The sequence below is a fragment of the Rhinolophus hipposideros genome, assembly GCF_964194185.1.
Source record: "Rhinolophus hipposideros genome assembly, chromosome: 15".
NCBI lineage: Eukaryota > Metazoa > Chordata > Mammalia > Chiroptera > Rhinolophidae > Rhinolophus > Rhinolophus hipposideros.
The window spans coordinates 158,326-171,927 of record NC_138061.1 but is presented as its reverse complement, the minus strand read 5'-3'; the positions used below and the strand labels follow the sequence as shown (position 1 = coordinate 171,927).

At 58.5% G+C, this 13,602-nt stretch overlaps 1 protein-coding gene across 4 annotated transcripts; it reads left to right on the top strand.

The window, feature by feature from the left end:
* Positions 1 to 2,403: 2,403 nt before the first annotated feature.
* PAOX (polyamine oxidase) lies at positions 2,404 to 13,228 on the top strand. 4 transcript variants are annotated; one of them, XM_081074894.1, is made up of 8 exons: positions 2,404 to 2,518; positions 3,520 to 3,743; positions 4,264 to 4,750; positions 5,527 to 5,726; positions 7,261 to 7,513; positions 9,628 to 9,740; positions 10,242 to 10,399; positions 12,804 to 13,228. In XM_081074894.1, the coding sequence occupies exons 2-8, from the start codon at positions 3,560 to 3,562 to the stop codon at positions 12,930 to 12,932; spliced, it is 1,524 nt and encodes a 507-aa protein (XP_080931020.1). In that variant the 5' UTR covers positions 2,404 to 2,518; positions 3,520 to 3,559; the 3' UTR covers positions 12,933 to 13,228. The 4 variants fall into 4 exon arrangements, 2 of the variants coding, with proteins under 2 accessions (XP_080931020.1, XP_080931019.1); XR_013995017.1 differs by having other exon boundaries at positions 2,415 to 2,518; positions 9,844 to 10,399; positions 12,804 to 13,203; XR_013995018.1 differs by lacking the exon at positions 2,404 to 2,518 and having other exon boundaries at positions 3,461 to 3,743; positions 9,844 to 10,399; positions 12,804 to 13,203.
* Positions 13,229 to 13,602: the final 374 nt, after the last annotated feature.

Here is a 13,602-nt window from a genome sequence, read left to right as displayed (position 1 = left end):
AATGAACAACCTGATTGGTTTAAGCCATGGGCAGTGTCACCGAATAGTTGCAGCCTCAGTCACCATTGGTGGCCCTTGGGCATCAGGAAAAGCCCATGAATTTGTATCAGTCAGAATGAAACAAGGCATGCCCTCTGTGTGTTGCAGCTGCTGCTGGTGGCATCAGACATAGCAGAACAGTGCAGCACTGACATGGCCACCAGTGTCCCTGAGCACGTGGGGTGGGGATGACAGACCCAGCCAAAGGTCAGAGTGTCGGTGGTAGCTGCCATTTGATTCAGGCAGTGGTGCTACATGGAGTGGACAAGAAGAGCATAAAGGGTCCTTTGCACCTCCTGGGGTCCAAGGTACTCTCTGCCGAGGTGATGGGAGAGAGTTCGGGTCCCCCAAACCCCCAGGTGTCAGAGATGTTGCCCTCTCTCCCCCGCCATAAATCAAGCATGTCAATTTCAGTTGTGTAACTTTGCTTTATCTCCAATCACCCCCTGCTTGCACCCAGGCCTCCCGCCCAGGTGTGGTCAGGTGTCAGTAGGACCAGGGCATTTTTACCTGTTGGCCTGTGCGGACCACCATGGGGGACTGGTCGAGCAGGGACTGAGCCAAGTGGGCCCTGCCTTCACGCACTAGGATCACGCCAATCGACAAGAAGACCCAGGGGGGCTGAACCCAAAGGAAGTTCGGGTCCCCCAAACCTTGTTTCAGCTGAGTCCCCACCCAGGAACAGTCAGAGCAGAATCTCAAACTTCCTAAATAGGCCTCTGCAATCCCTTATTATCCTGATCTTTACCAGGAAAAGGAGAGGAGATGATGGACCTGGAGGGGGTGAGAAAGGCAAAGCCGGAAATCTTCAAGGCTGTCCCCACTCAAGGAGAAACCAGATGCCTGGGGTGGAGTGTCATCAAATACCTTGAGTGGGGCCCGTTGCTGCGTGGCCATTGGCAGACGGTAAAGGGACAGGAAAGCTGAAAACAACAGGGAGGGAGCCAGCGGATGGGTCAAGGACTGCACCACTGCCATCTAAAGGTGTGGCAACATCTGCCAGCCGCATGGAGAGAGGTCCAAGGTCTGACGCAGCTGTCGGAGCAGCCACAGCCCTGGTACCAGGCCTCCATCACTGCAGGACCAGCACACAGAGGTGTCCCTCACAGCCCCACAGGCCCATGCAAGGCGGCACTGTGCTGCCAGGTCAGGGACAGTGTGCTGGGTTGTCCAGGCTCCACCAGGAGGCTGACTTCAGGGGTCACATCAAGGCACCCACCCTGGGCATACCTGTGAGAGACCCAGAGACCAGAGACCAGTTTGCAGAATTCAGGCTCCCAAAGAGTCCTTAATCTGCCAGCAGAAGTGTCTCTAGTGGACACTTGAACAGACGCCTGGGACACCCCTGGGCTTCAGATCAATTAAACCTTAAGAAACCCGAGCCAGGCCTGTAGGCGAACCTTCGAGGAGGGAGACCCCCCTGAACCTGAGACTGCTTCCTGCAGCACTGGGGGGGGGGAGGGGAGGTAAAGTTTGCCCCAAGGGAGGGCTCCCCTTCTCTGCTAATAAGTGACACTAGGGCTGCGCACTCCGGACGCACTGTTGGCCCTTTCCAACTTAGTGGCGGGATGTCGGGCTGAGTGAGAAGGGCAGGCGCCAGGCGGTCAGGTCAGCTCTTTGGAGAACTGGTCCTAGGCCCCGCGCCTTAGCTGGGAGGTGGCACAGCTGACCCCGGGCCGCGTCGGTGGCCCCGTGCCCACAGCGGCCAAGACTCTCGGGTTACTTCCGGGGGCTTTGCGCTGCTTTGGCCCCGCCCGGGGGAGGTCGGGTGGGCGCCTCCCGACGCGAGGTGTGCCTCGCGGGACCAGCACGCGCCGACCTGGAAGCTCGGCTGCTCCTCTGCCGCGGTAAGCAGAGCCCTGCGAGGAAGCCCGGCGTCCGCAGTGAGCTCCCGCAGCCCCCTGTGGAGCGGGGGGCGGGAGGCGCGGAGGGAGGATTGCGGGGCGCGGGGGGAGCGGGATGGAAGGGGAGGACGAGATAAGGGAAGGGTGGGGAAGGGGCTCAGGGCCACCGGCCCGGCAGGCAGCAAACACAGCAGCACGGAAGCCACCCCTCGCCCCTGCGGTGGAGGCAGCGGGCCGTGCGCGCCACGCCGTGGGCGTCTGGACCCGGAGGCTGCCGAGATGACCAGCTGCAGAAACTGCTCAGTGTCAGGGGACGGGCCAGCCTGAAGTCTGGACACACGGCAACACCTCTCCCGACGTCCTTGCACGTACACTGCACTGGAGAAACTATCATGTTTATATGTGCGTTGTCTGCCGCCCCGTCACTGACCTCCATGAAGGCTGGCTCCCCCGACCACGTGAGGCCAGAGGGAGGCGCCTCCCCCTCCTTCTCGTTGGTCACCGTTCCCACGTCTCCTTTGGAAGGAGACACGATCCGGCTGCCCCGCAGGCCCGACTTTTCCTCTGTGGAGACCCTCGCCCACACTTCCCAGCAGCCATGGCTGCGGCGCCTGCATCCCGCCAGCGTCCCGCGCGTAGGCCGACATCGGTGATACACACCCCTCTACGCTCGCCCTCGCTCTCCTGTGCGGCCCGCAAAACCTGCAGTCCCCAGCCACCATCCTGGGCAGTGGGCCGGACCTCCAGGGGAAGCCCCGGGCTCGGCCCAGAGGGGCTTGCGGAACCTGGCGGGGCTGACGCGGGGACTCACCACGCGCCGCCTTCCACACTCTCCCCCGCCTCCCCGGCCCCGCCCCGCGCCCCCGCCCGCCTCTAGCCACACCCCCTGTCCCGCCTCCCCGGCCCCGCCCCCGCCCCGCCCGCCTCTAGCCACACCCCTGTCCCGCCTCCGGCCCCGCCCCGCCCGCCTCTAGCCACACCCCCTGTCCCGCCTCCGGCCCCGCCTCCCCGGCCCCGCCCCCGCCCCGTCCGCCTCTAGCCACACCCCCTGTCCCGCCTCCGGCCCCGCCTCCCCGGCCCCGCCCCCGCCCCGTCCGCCTCTAGCCACACACCCTGTCCCGCCTCCGGCCCCGCCCCGTCCGCCTCTAGCCACACCCCTGTCCCGGCCCCGCCTCCCCGGCCCCCGCCCCGCGCCCCCTCCCGCCTCTAGCCACACCCCCTGTCCCGCCTCCCCGCCCCCGCCCCGTCCGCCTCTAGCCACACCCCCTGTCCCGGCCCCGCCTCCCCGGCCCCGCGCTTCCGTCCGCCTCTAGCCACACCCCCTGTCCCGGCCCCGCCTCCCCGGCCCCCGCCCCCGCCCCCTCCCGCCTCTAGCCACACCCCCTGTCCCGGCCCCGCCCCCGCCCCGCCCGCCTCTAGCCATACCCCCTGTCCCGCCTCCCCGGCCCCGCCCCCGCCCCGTCCGCCTCTAGCCACACCCCCTGTCCCGCCTCCGGCCCCGCCTCCCCGGCCCCGCCCCCGCCCCGTCCGCCTCTAGCCACACCCCTGTCCCGCCTCCGGCCCCGCCCCCCGCCCCGTCCGCCTCTAGCCACACCCCCTGTCCCGCCTCGCTCCTCAGGCCTCGTCTCCTCCGTAGTCTGCGCTTCGGAGCAGCGGGGACTGACGGCGACGGCGTGATGGAGTCGAGCGGCGGCATCACGGAGCCCCCGGGCCGCGGCCCGCGGGTGCTGGTGGTGGGCGGCGGCATCGCGGGGCTGGCCGCGGCGCAAAGGCTCTGCGGCCACCCGACCTTCCGGCACTTACGGGTCCTGGAGGCGACCGCCCGCGCTGGAGGCCGCATCCGCTCGGAGCGCAGCTTCGGTAACGGTCTGTCCCGGAACTCCTGACCGGAGCCCTTTCCCAGAGCCAACTCCTGGGGCCCGCCGGGTGCCGCCCGAGCCCTGCGTCCCCCGCCCGGCCTGCGCCCAGGCCTCAGCACCCGGAAGCCTCCGCGGGCCCGAGTGAACTCCCGCTCCGCGCGCTCCGGCAGCCAAAGTGCGCTGGCCCCCGAAACTCAGACTCCCGGCCGGGGAGAGGTGGCCCACGGCTGTCCACATGCCCCTGCATGTTGCCCCCAGCAGCCTGCGGTTAGCTCCCGGGCACCCATGCCCACCCAGTGCCCTCCCCCAGCGGGTGCAGGCCAGCACCCCCCCCACCCCCGTCAGGTGTGCCCCTTAAATTAGTTCTGCACAGGCCTTTCCATGAGGGACAGTGGTCCGCAGGGACCCTGTGGTTTTCAGAACATATTTGGGAAGGGCACGGCTGGCTGTGGTCCAGAAGAGCTCAGGGACCACCTTTGTGAGGAGAGAACCTCAAGGTGGCATCTCGTGTCCCCTCCCAGGTGGTGTCGTGGAGATAGGCGCTCACTGGATCCACGGGCCCTCCCAGGGCAACCCTGTCTTCCAGCTGGCTGCCAAGTACGGGCTGCTGGGGGACAAGGAGTTGTCAGAAGAGAACCAGCTGATTGAAACTGGGGGTCACTTGGGCCTGCCCTCCGTGTCCTATGCCAGCTCCGGGGCAGGTGTGAGCCTTGATCTGGTGGCGGAGATGGGCACTCTGTTCTACAGTCTCATAGACCAGACCCGGGAGTTCCTGCATGCAGCCCAGACCCCGGTGCCCAGTGTGGGCGAGTACCTCAAGGGGGAGATCAGTCAGCACATGGCCAGCTGGACAGAGGATGAGGACACCAAGAAGCTGAAGCTGGCCATTCTACACAACTTCTTCAACGTGGAGTGCTGTGTGAGTGGCACCCACAGCCTGGACCTGGTGGCCCTCGCACCCTTTGGGGAGTACACTGTACTGCCAGGGCTGGACTGCACTTTTCCCGGGTATGTGCATACTGTACCCACCCAGCCAACCCTCCCAGCACCCCGGGCCCCGTCCATGTACCCCAGGCCCCCTGGGACCTCTCCCATGTACCCCGGGCCCCCTCCCTTTACCTCAAGTCGAGGTTTGGGAGGCAGAGGAGGTGTGGGAGAAACAAGGGGACCTTTTGTCTTCCTTGTTTGAGAGAGATTGGTCGTTTATTTCCCTAGTTTTGCTCATTTAAGTAAAAGGAAATAATTATTTTTCAAGACAAAGTGATTAATGAAGGAAACACATCTTGTATGCTTTCTCCTCCCATGTGTACGAGGCCCCTTGTGTGCTAAGTGCTGTGTGAGGGCTTCAGCCTCAGGTGGGCAGAAAGGCTCTTGTGCGGTGGCTGCCCCTCTACTGGCACTGGGGAGACACTTGCAGGACTGTCCTGCTGTGCTCTCCCAGGTGCCACATCAGGCATTGCCGCCCCAGAGCTCCTGCACAGGGTAGGGCCTTTGTGTCTACAAAGGACAGAACAGCGCTGGTGGGAGGGGGGCCTGTCATTACCTTGGGAGCTTGGAGCCCTTTGCTCTTTGACCCTCCCATTAGCTGTGGAGGCGGGATTAACATTCCTGTGGCGGATCAGAAACCGCAGGGGCAGCCCTGGGTGAGGCTGCCCCGCCCTCCCTGCCTCCCTGGGCTCTGGGGTGGGCTCCTGGGTACTGGGCTGGTGGAGCTCGGAGGCTACTTCAGAGTCTCACTCGCAGGCTGGGCCTCTAAGCAGCGCCAACTTCTCTGTCTCTCCTAGGGGCTACCAAGGACTCACGAACCACATAGCGGCTTCTTTGCCCCAGGACGTGATGGTTTTTAACAAGCCTGTGAAGACCCTTCACTGGAACGGGTCCTTCCAGGAAGCCGGGTCTCCAGGGGAGACGTTTCCCGTGTTGGTGGAGTGTGAGGATGGAGGCTGCTTCCCAGCCCATCACGTGGTCCTCACCGTGCCCTTAGGTAGAGCCCCATCTCTCCACCCCAGGTGTCCCTGGCCTCTGGCTTTTTCCCACCTAGCTCATCTTTTCAGTCTAAGTTTTGGGTAGATTTACTCGATGGTGTTTTGTAGTAATCGCTGGCTTTGGAATTAGGAATTTCACTCAGAGAAAAGGCAGTCAGCTGTCCTGCTTCTTTGGAGGTAATTTAAGGCGAGGTTGGGAGACCTCCAGAGGGAGGATCCCCTGGGAGAGAGCGTGATTGCCTCCAGAGGTTAGGTCCCTGAAGTAAAAGTAATCGAGGAAGCAGCCATGTAGATAATTCTGTTTAGTTCTAGATCTGATGCCTTAGACAGCCGGTTTCAGTAGGAGGTGGCAATTTGATAAAAGGTGGAGATGGTTGAAGTTGTGCCAGCGTTCTTTGCTCCTCAGGCAGCGTGGGGACTTACCTGTCCCATCCCGTTTGACAAATGTCAACAGAGAGAAGTCAATCGCCCAGATTCACCAACCTCGCTGGTGTCAGTTCCCATGTGAGATGAAGTGTCCCCCGTGTCCTCCACACCCCCCCCCGCCCCGTGGTGGTGTTGCCATGTGGTGTGTCCTTTCAGAAAGCTTGGGTGTGGCAAGCTCACTCAGCCCCCAGCTCCTTTGTCCACAAGTGGAGCCATCTAGATGTAGCAGCACATTGTTCGCTGCTCCGTCGGTCTTTCCTATTTCCTGGCTTAGAACTTTGTGCCGTTGTTTCTATAGCACGCACACACCTGCATCACAGTCTTTCTTTAGACATAGTTGCCGCTGCCGCCCCCTGTTGTGATCAGTAGATGTATTATTGCAACTGTCGGTATTGTTCCCAGGGAGCTGGGACCTGCCCCACCTGCTCGTTACACACAGAATTTTCTTGTATGTAGGAATCACTGCTTGATCGTACTTGGTGTTGATGGCAACTTAGGTTGTCTTTACTTTTTTCTGCCTCACACAGTGTTTAACATGCACATTTAAAAACCCTTGTGTCGCTGTGTCTGTGGGATCGGTTTCAGTAGCAGACCTGCTGGGTTCGAGACGGGACAGGCAGGGATGGCTGTAGGGCATGGACCCCTCTGTGGGTCCTCACGGCAGGTTCCTGGCTTCCTGTGGGCTGTCCATCTTCTCTCACTGACTTGCGAGCTATTATGTCTTGAAGAGATTGGGTGTGCTGTCACGTTTCGCCAGGCAGACTGGTGTTCATGTGGCTTCTGGTGAGGACTGTGTATCTCCCTCCTACTCCACTCGGACCCTGAGCCGCGTGCTCTGCAGGGGTTGAGAGGCGGAAGGCTCAGGAGTTCACACACGTGCCCTACGGAGCATTTGGGCACATTGTGTGAACTGTCCCTGCCCTAGCAGGCGGCCAAAGGGCCTTCTGTGTCCCTCCACTGCAGTCTGGCCACCGAGGCTGTGGGTCCCGAGCGGGCATGGTGTGTCTGGGGGCCTCTTCCTCTGATGGGGCCAGTGGGGTTCCCGTGGCCGTTGATTCTACTTTAGAGACTTAAGTGGTGTAAGTCAAGTCCAATTATGAATTCCAGGTTTCCTTAAAGAACATCTGGACACATTCTTTGAGCCACCACTGCCCGCCGAAAAGGCAGAAGCCATCAGGAAGATCGGCTTTGGGACCAACAATAAAATCTTCCTGGAGTTCAAGGAGCCCTTCTGGGAGCCAGACTGCCAGTTCATCCAGCTGGTGTGGGAGGACGCGTCGCCCCTGGAGGATGCTGTCCCCACACTGCGGGATGCCTGGCTCAGGAAGCTGATTGGCTTCCTAGTCCTGCCTTCCTTCCAGTACGTACGCTCCCTTTTCGCTCTGACGGGCTGGTTCCACAGCCTTTTGGGTTGGGATCCAGCAGTGTGTCCATTCCTTGTGTGGCGTTTCTGGGGGGCTTAATACTGGGTATCCCAAGGGCACCCTGAAGCACTGATGACGGGCAGACACCCTGGGCCTGACCCCTGTGGGACAGACAGAAGCCCACAGAGTGCGGGTCGTCAGCCTCTCAGGGCCTGGGATGTGCTGCTGGACCAGGAGTCATGTTTACGGGGGGAAAAGGATTCACCAAGATGCTCGGGAAGCTGGGGCTTGTTGGTTACACAGGGACACGGTGTGGTCACCATGTCCCTAACTGGGAGCCAGTGCTTAAACTGCTGCAATGATGGGCTGAAACATCCTTACGAGTCATGGGATCTTAGACACGTGACTGGAGGGTAAGTGGTGTGGCCCAGGGGTATAGCGTAAACAGCAGACATGATTCCAGGTCTCCATGCAGAGACGTGGTGAGGTTGGGGACTAGGATAAGGGAAGGGCAGGCTCCTCCAGCTTGTGAGGGGACCCTGGACGTGTCCTTTGCCCTGAAGATAAAGCTGATATCCAGGGGTTTGGACACGTGCCCAGGTTGTGGCTGGGCAGTGGCTCGGTCAGCGGGTGCGCTCAGCCACCTGCTCCGGGCCTGGCTCTGCAGCTCATGCTGTGTGTTCAGGACGCCAGAAGGATGACGGTCCCGGGTGATCCTGGGACACTCTGTGGTCCAGGGCAGTGGCTGTCACACTTTGTGGTCTCAGGGCCTTATATACTCTTAGAAATTATTGGGGATTCCACAGAGCTTTTGTTTATGTGGTTTGTATCTATACATTCACCACATTAGAAACTAAATATGAGAAATTGAAAAATATTTAGTCTTTGAAATGACAGTAAACCTATTCCATGTTAATAAATAACATTTTTAATGAAAAATAACTATTTCTAAAAATGAAACTTAGGGAGAACGGTGGCACTGCCATGTCTTTCGCAGACGACTTTAGTGTCTGGCATTGGTGGGCAGTTGCCCGGTTGCAGGTTCTTTCTGGTTGAAATGTGAGATGATTGGGACTCACACACACGTAACGGAGGAACGGTGTTTAAATGGGTCTCAGGTAATCGCGGGTTCTTTGGCCCTACACCAAAACTGAAGAAGTAGTCGTTTCTTAAAGGTTAGCTGCACTGTGTACTCTGAAGCCACAGATAGAGTTTCTCTCTGTTCCACTAAAATCCAGTGTCTGTCTCGTACTCTGAGTGGATCTCTTACCTCTCCATGTTTTTGGTCATTCTGAAAATGATGGTTCGTTCAGTCTTCCGAATGTTGATGCATTTCATGCACAATATCAAAATATTAAATTCATTACTGTCACCACTGATCAGAAAAGTCTCTTGGTATTGGGAGCCCATTAAGCTGTTGGTGACAGATACAAGTTTTCTAAAATTCTAATTCTTGCTTGATAGCTTAAATTTTATCATCCACACTGAATTCGTGCAGTTGTTTTCCTAGTGACAAACACACTTGCTTTTTTTCAAGATAATGTGTGCCATGCACCTAAGCCTGTTGTCTGTCAGTCACTCTGAAACGGTGTTCATGAAAGAAGTGGCTTGTTCAGTGGGCACCTCAAACCACCGAACGTGGGCTGTTGGCAGGACGCTGCTGCCTGCCGCTCTCCACAGAAGTGCTTGGTGCAACACCTCCCCCGGCCCATCACACATTAGAAAGATGAGCGTTCCAGAGTCCAGGCCTGACACACCCAGTAACTCTCATAGCTTCATCGAGCACACCTTCACGGGAACTTGGCTTTTCTTACCGCACGTGTGTGGTGGGAACACAGTGCCGCCGCCTCCCTCCTGCCACGGGCCAGCAGTGGGTTCCGCTGGGCCTGCATGGCGATGCAGATGTTGGCAGAGGAGCACAGCAGGCCCCGTGCAGAATTCTGAGGAGTTCTGACCCGGCAGGGCCCCTGGCTCTTTGTGGCCCACGCTGACCCGAGGACAGCTCCCTGGTGGACCCTGTGTGGGTGTTGGCTCCCTGCACGGTCGCTGGGTCCTCGCTGAGGTGACGGGTGGAGGGCTGGGCCCGACGTAGGTTGTCTTCCCCACGCAGGCCTGCCCACGTCCTCTGCGGGTTCATTGCTGGGCTCGAGTCTGAGTTCATGGAGACGCTGTCGGACGAGGAAGTGCTCCAGTCTCTGACCCATGTGTTTCGCAGGGTGACAGGTACAGACCATGCGGCCACGCGTGCCTTGTGCCCCCTGCTGGCTGATCTCTAGCAGGGACCAGAAGCCCCAACGGAGGGCTGAGCTGGCCTCTGACCCTCCAGGGACAGTCCTTCCTTGTACTGGTGGGAGCAGTTACCTGAGGAACTGAAATGGCTTTGCAGACACTTTCCACTGCTTTCTTCTGGAAGGTGCCACCAAGATAAACGCAGCCGTCCTTAACCAGAGCTTCCAAGATGAGGACGCCGAGGCTCAGACAGCACAGTGATGCCGCCACCTGGTGGTGCACCGGGCACGGCCGCGTGGGGGTGGTGCCAGTTGGCGGGTCCTGCTTTGTGGGTGTTCCAAGTGGAGCAAAGTGGATAAGACCGGGAGAGGCTGTCTTTACAACTCCTTCCTGCTTAGCTTCTTTCATTTTAAACTGCTCAGTCTTTCAAATGGAAGACGCACTGCAGACACGCAGCAGGCATGCCAGCTAACATGTGACATCTCTGTGGTTCAGGAAACCCACAGCTCCCTGCACCCAAGAGCGTGCTGAGGTCTCACTGGCATAGTGCCCCGTACACCAGGGGCTCCTACAGCTACGTGGCGGTGGGCAGCACCGGGGACGACATTGACCTGCTGGCTCAGCCCCTCCCTGTGGACAGAGAGAAGGCCCAGGTACGATGTGGCCGCTGGGTGAGGAGGCACCGGGTCCCGCTGCAGGGCCTGTGTCCCCAGGACAGACCTGCAGCTGCTGGAACGCGAGGGAGTGGTGGGTGGGGCTGGGACCCCTGACACTCAGAACCCATTTTCTTTTTGAAAGTAAGAATAATTTTAAAATGTATTATTTTTATCAGAATTATACACACACATAACTTAAAGCATCAGAGAATTCACAGTTCTGGCTCAGAAACTAACAACACATGATAGGAGGCTGGTAGAGGGCACCCCATTGCCCCCTTCCCAGACTGCTCTAGCTGACCCTCTAAGTGACATGTTTATGCCACCACTTTTTATAAAACATTGAGTTGTGGAAAACTTCCCATGGATACGAAAGTAGGAGAACCTTTGGGTCCCCGTCCCAGCTTCCTGCCCTGCCTCACCCCTTGCCCAGGCCGCCCAGTATGGGCAGTGCTCGCCACTATTGACATCACTGTTTTGACAGATATTTGCATCTCTACAGGACAAGGACACCCTCCTAATGTGTGATTAAAACATTGCCATCACACTTCACAATGATTGTCCAACACTCAGCGTGGAGTTTTCCACATGCCATGGTATCGCTTCAGTGTGCGTGCTTGATACCGTCACTGTGGCACATAAGGTTTTAGCTGCTTCTGCTTCTCTGCTCACCCAGCGCTGGGACGCGGTAATTTTGGAGAGCGCGCCATTCAGTGTTTACCTCATCTCCTTTGCTCCAGGTGCTATCCACACCTGAGCTGCAGTGCTGGGCTTCTCTTCCTGCCCGTTTGTAGGTGTCAGTGTGTCAGCCCATGTGTGGATGTACAAGTGAGACGAGTGCGTGTGAGTGTGAGTGTGTCTCTGTGAGTGAGCAAGTGTGCACGTGTGTGTGAGGGTATACATGTGAGTGTGTGTGTGTGTGTGTGTGTGTGTGCATGAGCGAGTATGTGTGGGGCTCAGCTTTCTGTGCACTTCTTTGCCTGGGTTCTGCTCGCTGCCCACGTCATCTCCGGCAAAGGTGCCTGTGGGCTTTGGCCCTTTGAGGCGCGGCTGGAGCCTGGCCCCGCCCCACCCCCACCTGGCGTCTCTTCCTCCACCTGTGCGTTTGGCTCCTGGTGCCTCACTCCTGCTTTGGACCCTGATTCTGTGTTGTGCGCCATCTCTTAGTTTGCTGCCTTGCTTTGTTAGGTCTTTTATTCCAGTAGCTTCTTGAGAAAGGGATGGATGGGAGGTAAATTTTTAGAGAAAGTTTGCGTGTGTTAAATACCTTTTTTCTACCCTGACACTTCAGGTGCTCCAGTCCTGAACACTATGTAACAAACCCCTATACCCAGTATTGGAAACAACTACTTCATTATGCTGACAGGCTCTGTAGGTGGGCACTTGGCATGGCTTGTTTCTGCCCCACGGTGTCTGGGGTCTTGGCCAGGAAGACTTGAGCCACTGCCCCCAGGACTCTGCCAGGGCTGGGGTCATCTGAGGCTCCTGTCACATGGCTGGCCCTGGGTTGGGATGAGTTGAAGGTGAGCTTGTTTGGGACGTAGACTGGCGCACCTCTCTTTGTGGCCTCTCTTTGTGGTGTGGGCTTCCTTACAGCGTGGTGGCCTCAGTGCCATGGCTACCCAGGGCTCCATCGCAGGCGGTCCAGAGAGCCGGAAGCTATATCGCTTCCTGCGACCAAGCTCAGAAGTCAGAAAGCCCCACTCTGCGGCACTCCACAAGCCTGCCCAGACTCCAGGGGCAGGACACAGACCCCACCTTCTTGTGGGAGCAGTCCAAGAACTTACAGCCCAGTGAAAGCCCCGCATTGCACACAAAACCCTAATTTGAGAATCATGCCTTCAGGGTTTTGAAGACTTTCTCCAGTGTTGCTATTGGGAAGTCCAAAGCCATTTGCAGTCCTTCCTTGTGTCCGATGTTCAAATCTTAGGAAGCTTGGAAGAGCAGTTGGCTCCCCGTGCACTGGGGTTATCCAGCTCACGCTTGGCCTGGCAGCCGGGGCTTACATCTGAGCCCAGCACTTGTCAGCTGGGAAGTTCTTTCGCATTATTGTATCTTTGCTCTTTTTCTGGGATTTCTGTTGTTTGGATGGTGGACTTCAGGACTGGTCACACGTTCTTGTCTTTTTCCCTCTTCATCGCCATCTCTTTGGGTTTTTGGTGTTCTCCATGTTGTCTCCGAAACCCGTTTAGTTTCTTGTTTGCGGTCATGGTTAATTTCCAGGTGCTTGCTGTCCGAGGCGTCCTTCACAGCTGCACTTTCCGTGACGGCAGCACCTGCTCTCATGGCCACCTCAGAGTGTGGGGTTAGGTGAAGAACAAGGCCACACACTCACCAGCTGCAGTGAAAGGCTTGAAGCTCAACCATGGGTGCCTGTGCTAACTCCAGCCCTTCTTTGCAGCTCCAGATTCTGTTTGCGGGGGAAGCCACGCATCGGACATTTTACTCCACCACGCACGGGGCCCTGCTGTCCGGCTGGAGGGAGGCTGACCGGCTCATCCAGGCACAGCCACCCGGGCCCAGGCTCTGAGCCCAGCCCACTCCTCCCATGCGGTGGGGGTGGGGGGGCTGGCATCATCCTTTCCTCGGACAGATGATGTTCAGCCTGGCTTGAGACTTGGGATGCACTGTAATTGGGGTCAGCCCTCTCACTTTTCACATCCGTTGCCGAGTCTGACCAGGTCTGACTAGGGCTGGGGACGAAGTCTTCCTGGAGAAGCGAGACACAGGTGCCACTGTGGACGCTGTTGGCGTTGGCTCACATATAAAGTGTGTTAAATGTCCTGACTACATTTACATATAAAGCCTCCAGTGTCCAGACTCATCCTTAGGCCTCAGAGCTGCAGCATCTGTGGCTTCTGTCTTTGACTTGCCTCAGGCCCAGGTCATTGCAGGGCCCTGTGCTCCCGGTAGGTGGCCCATGTCCCCTGGCTCCCCTGGCCTCTGGGTGCTGTGGTTGCCACTCGTCCTAGGCATTTCAGGTGTCCCTGAGTTCTCATTGCTGGTGGCTAGGGCCACAGTGTAGCCAGGGGACCTCCCCACTTCGTGGTGGGCCGGACGAGAGCCAGCAAATGGAGAGATGAGTGCGCAGGGCCACCGTGTCCTCAATGGGGGCCTGAGGTTTTCTGGAAAAAGCGAACAACAGTGAGGCCTCAACAGTGCAGATGGACAGGGCAGCCAGTGTGTCAGGGTGAGCGTGG

What these genes read in the sequence shown, in the direction of transcription:
- PAOX (XM_081074893.1), top strand. Translation starts at nt 3,560, where the DNA reads ATGGAGTCGAGCGGCGGCATCACGGAGCCCCCGGGCCGCGGCCCGCGG. An exon ending in TGTGTTTCGCAGGGTGACAG is followed by an intron (nt 9,741 to 10,241) that starts GTACAGACCATG and finishes TCTGTGGTTCAG; the next exon opens with GAAACCCACAGCTCCCTGCA. An exon ending in TGGACAGAGAGAAGGCCCAG is followed by an intron (nt 10,400 to 12,803) that starts GTACGATGTGGC and finishes CCTTCTTTGCAG; the next exon opens with CTCCAGATTCTGTTTGCGGG.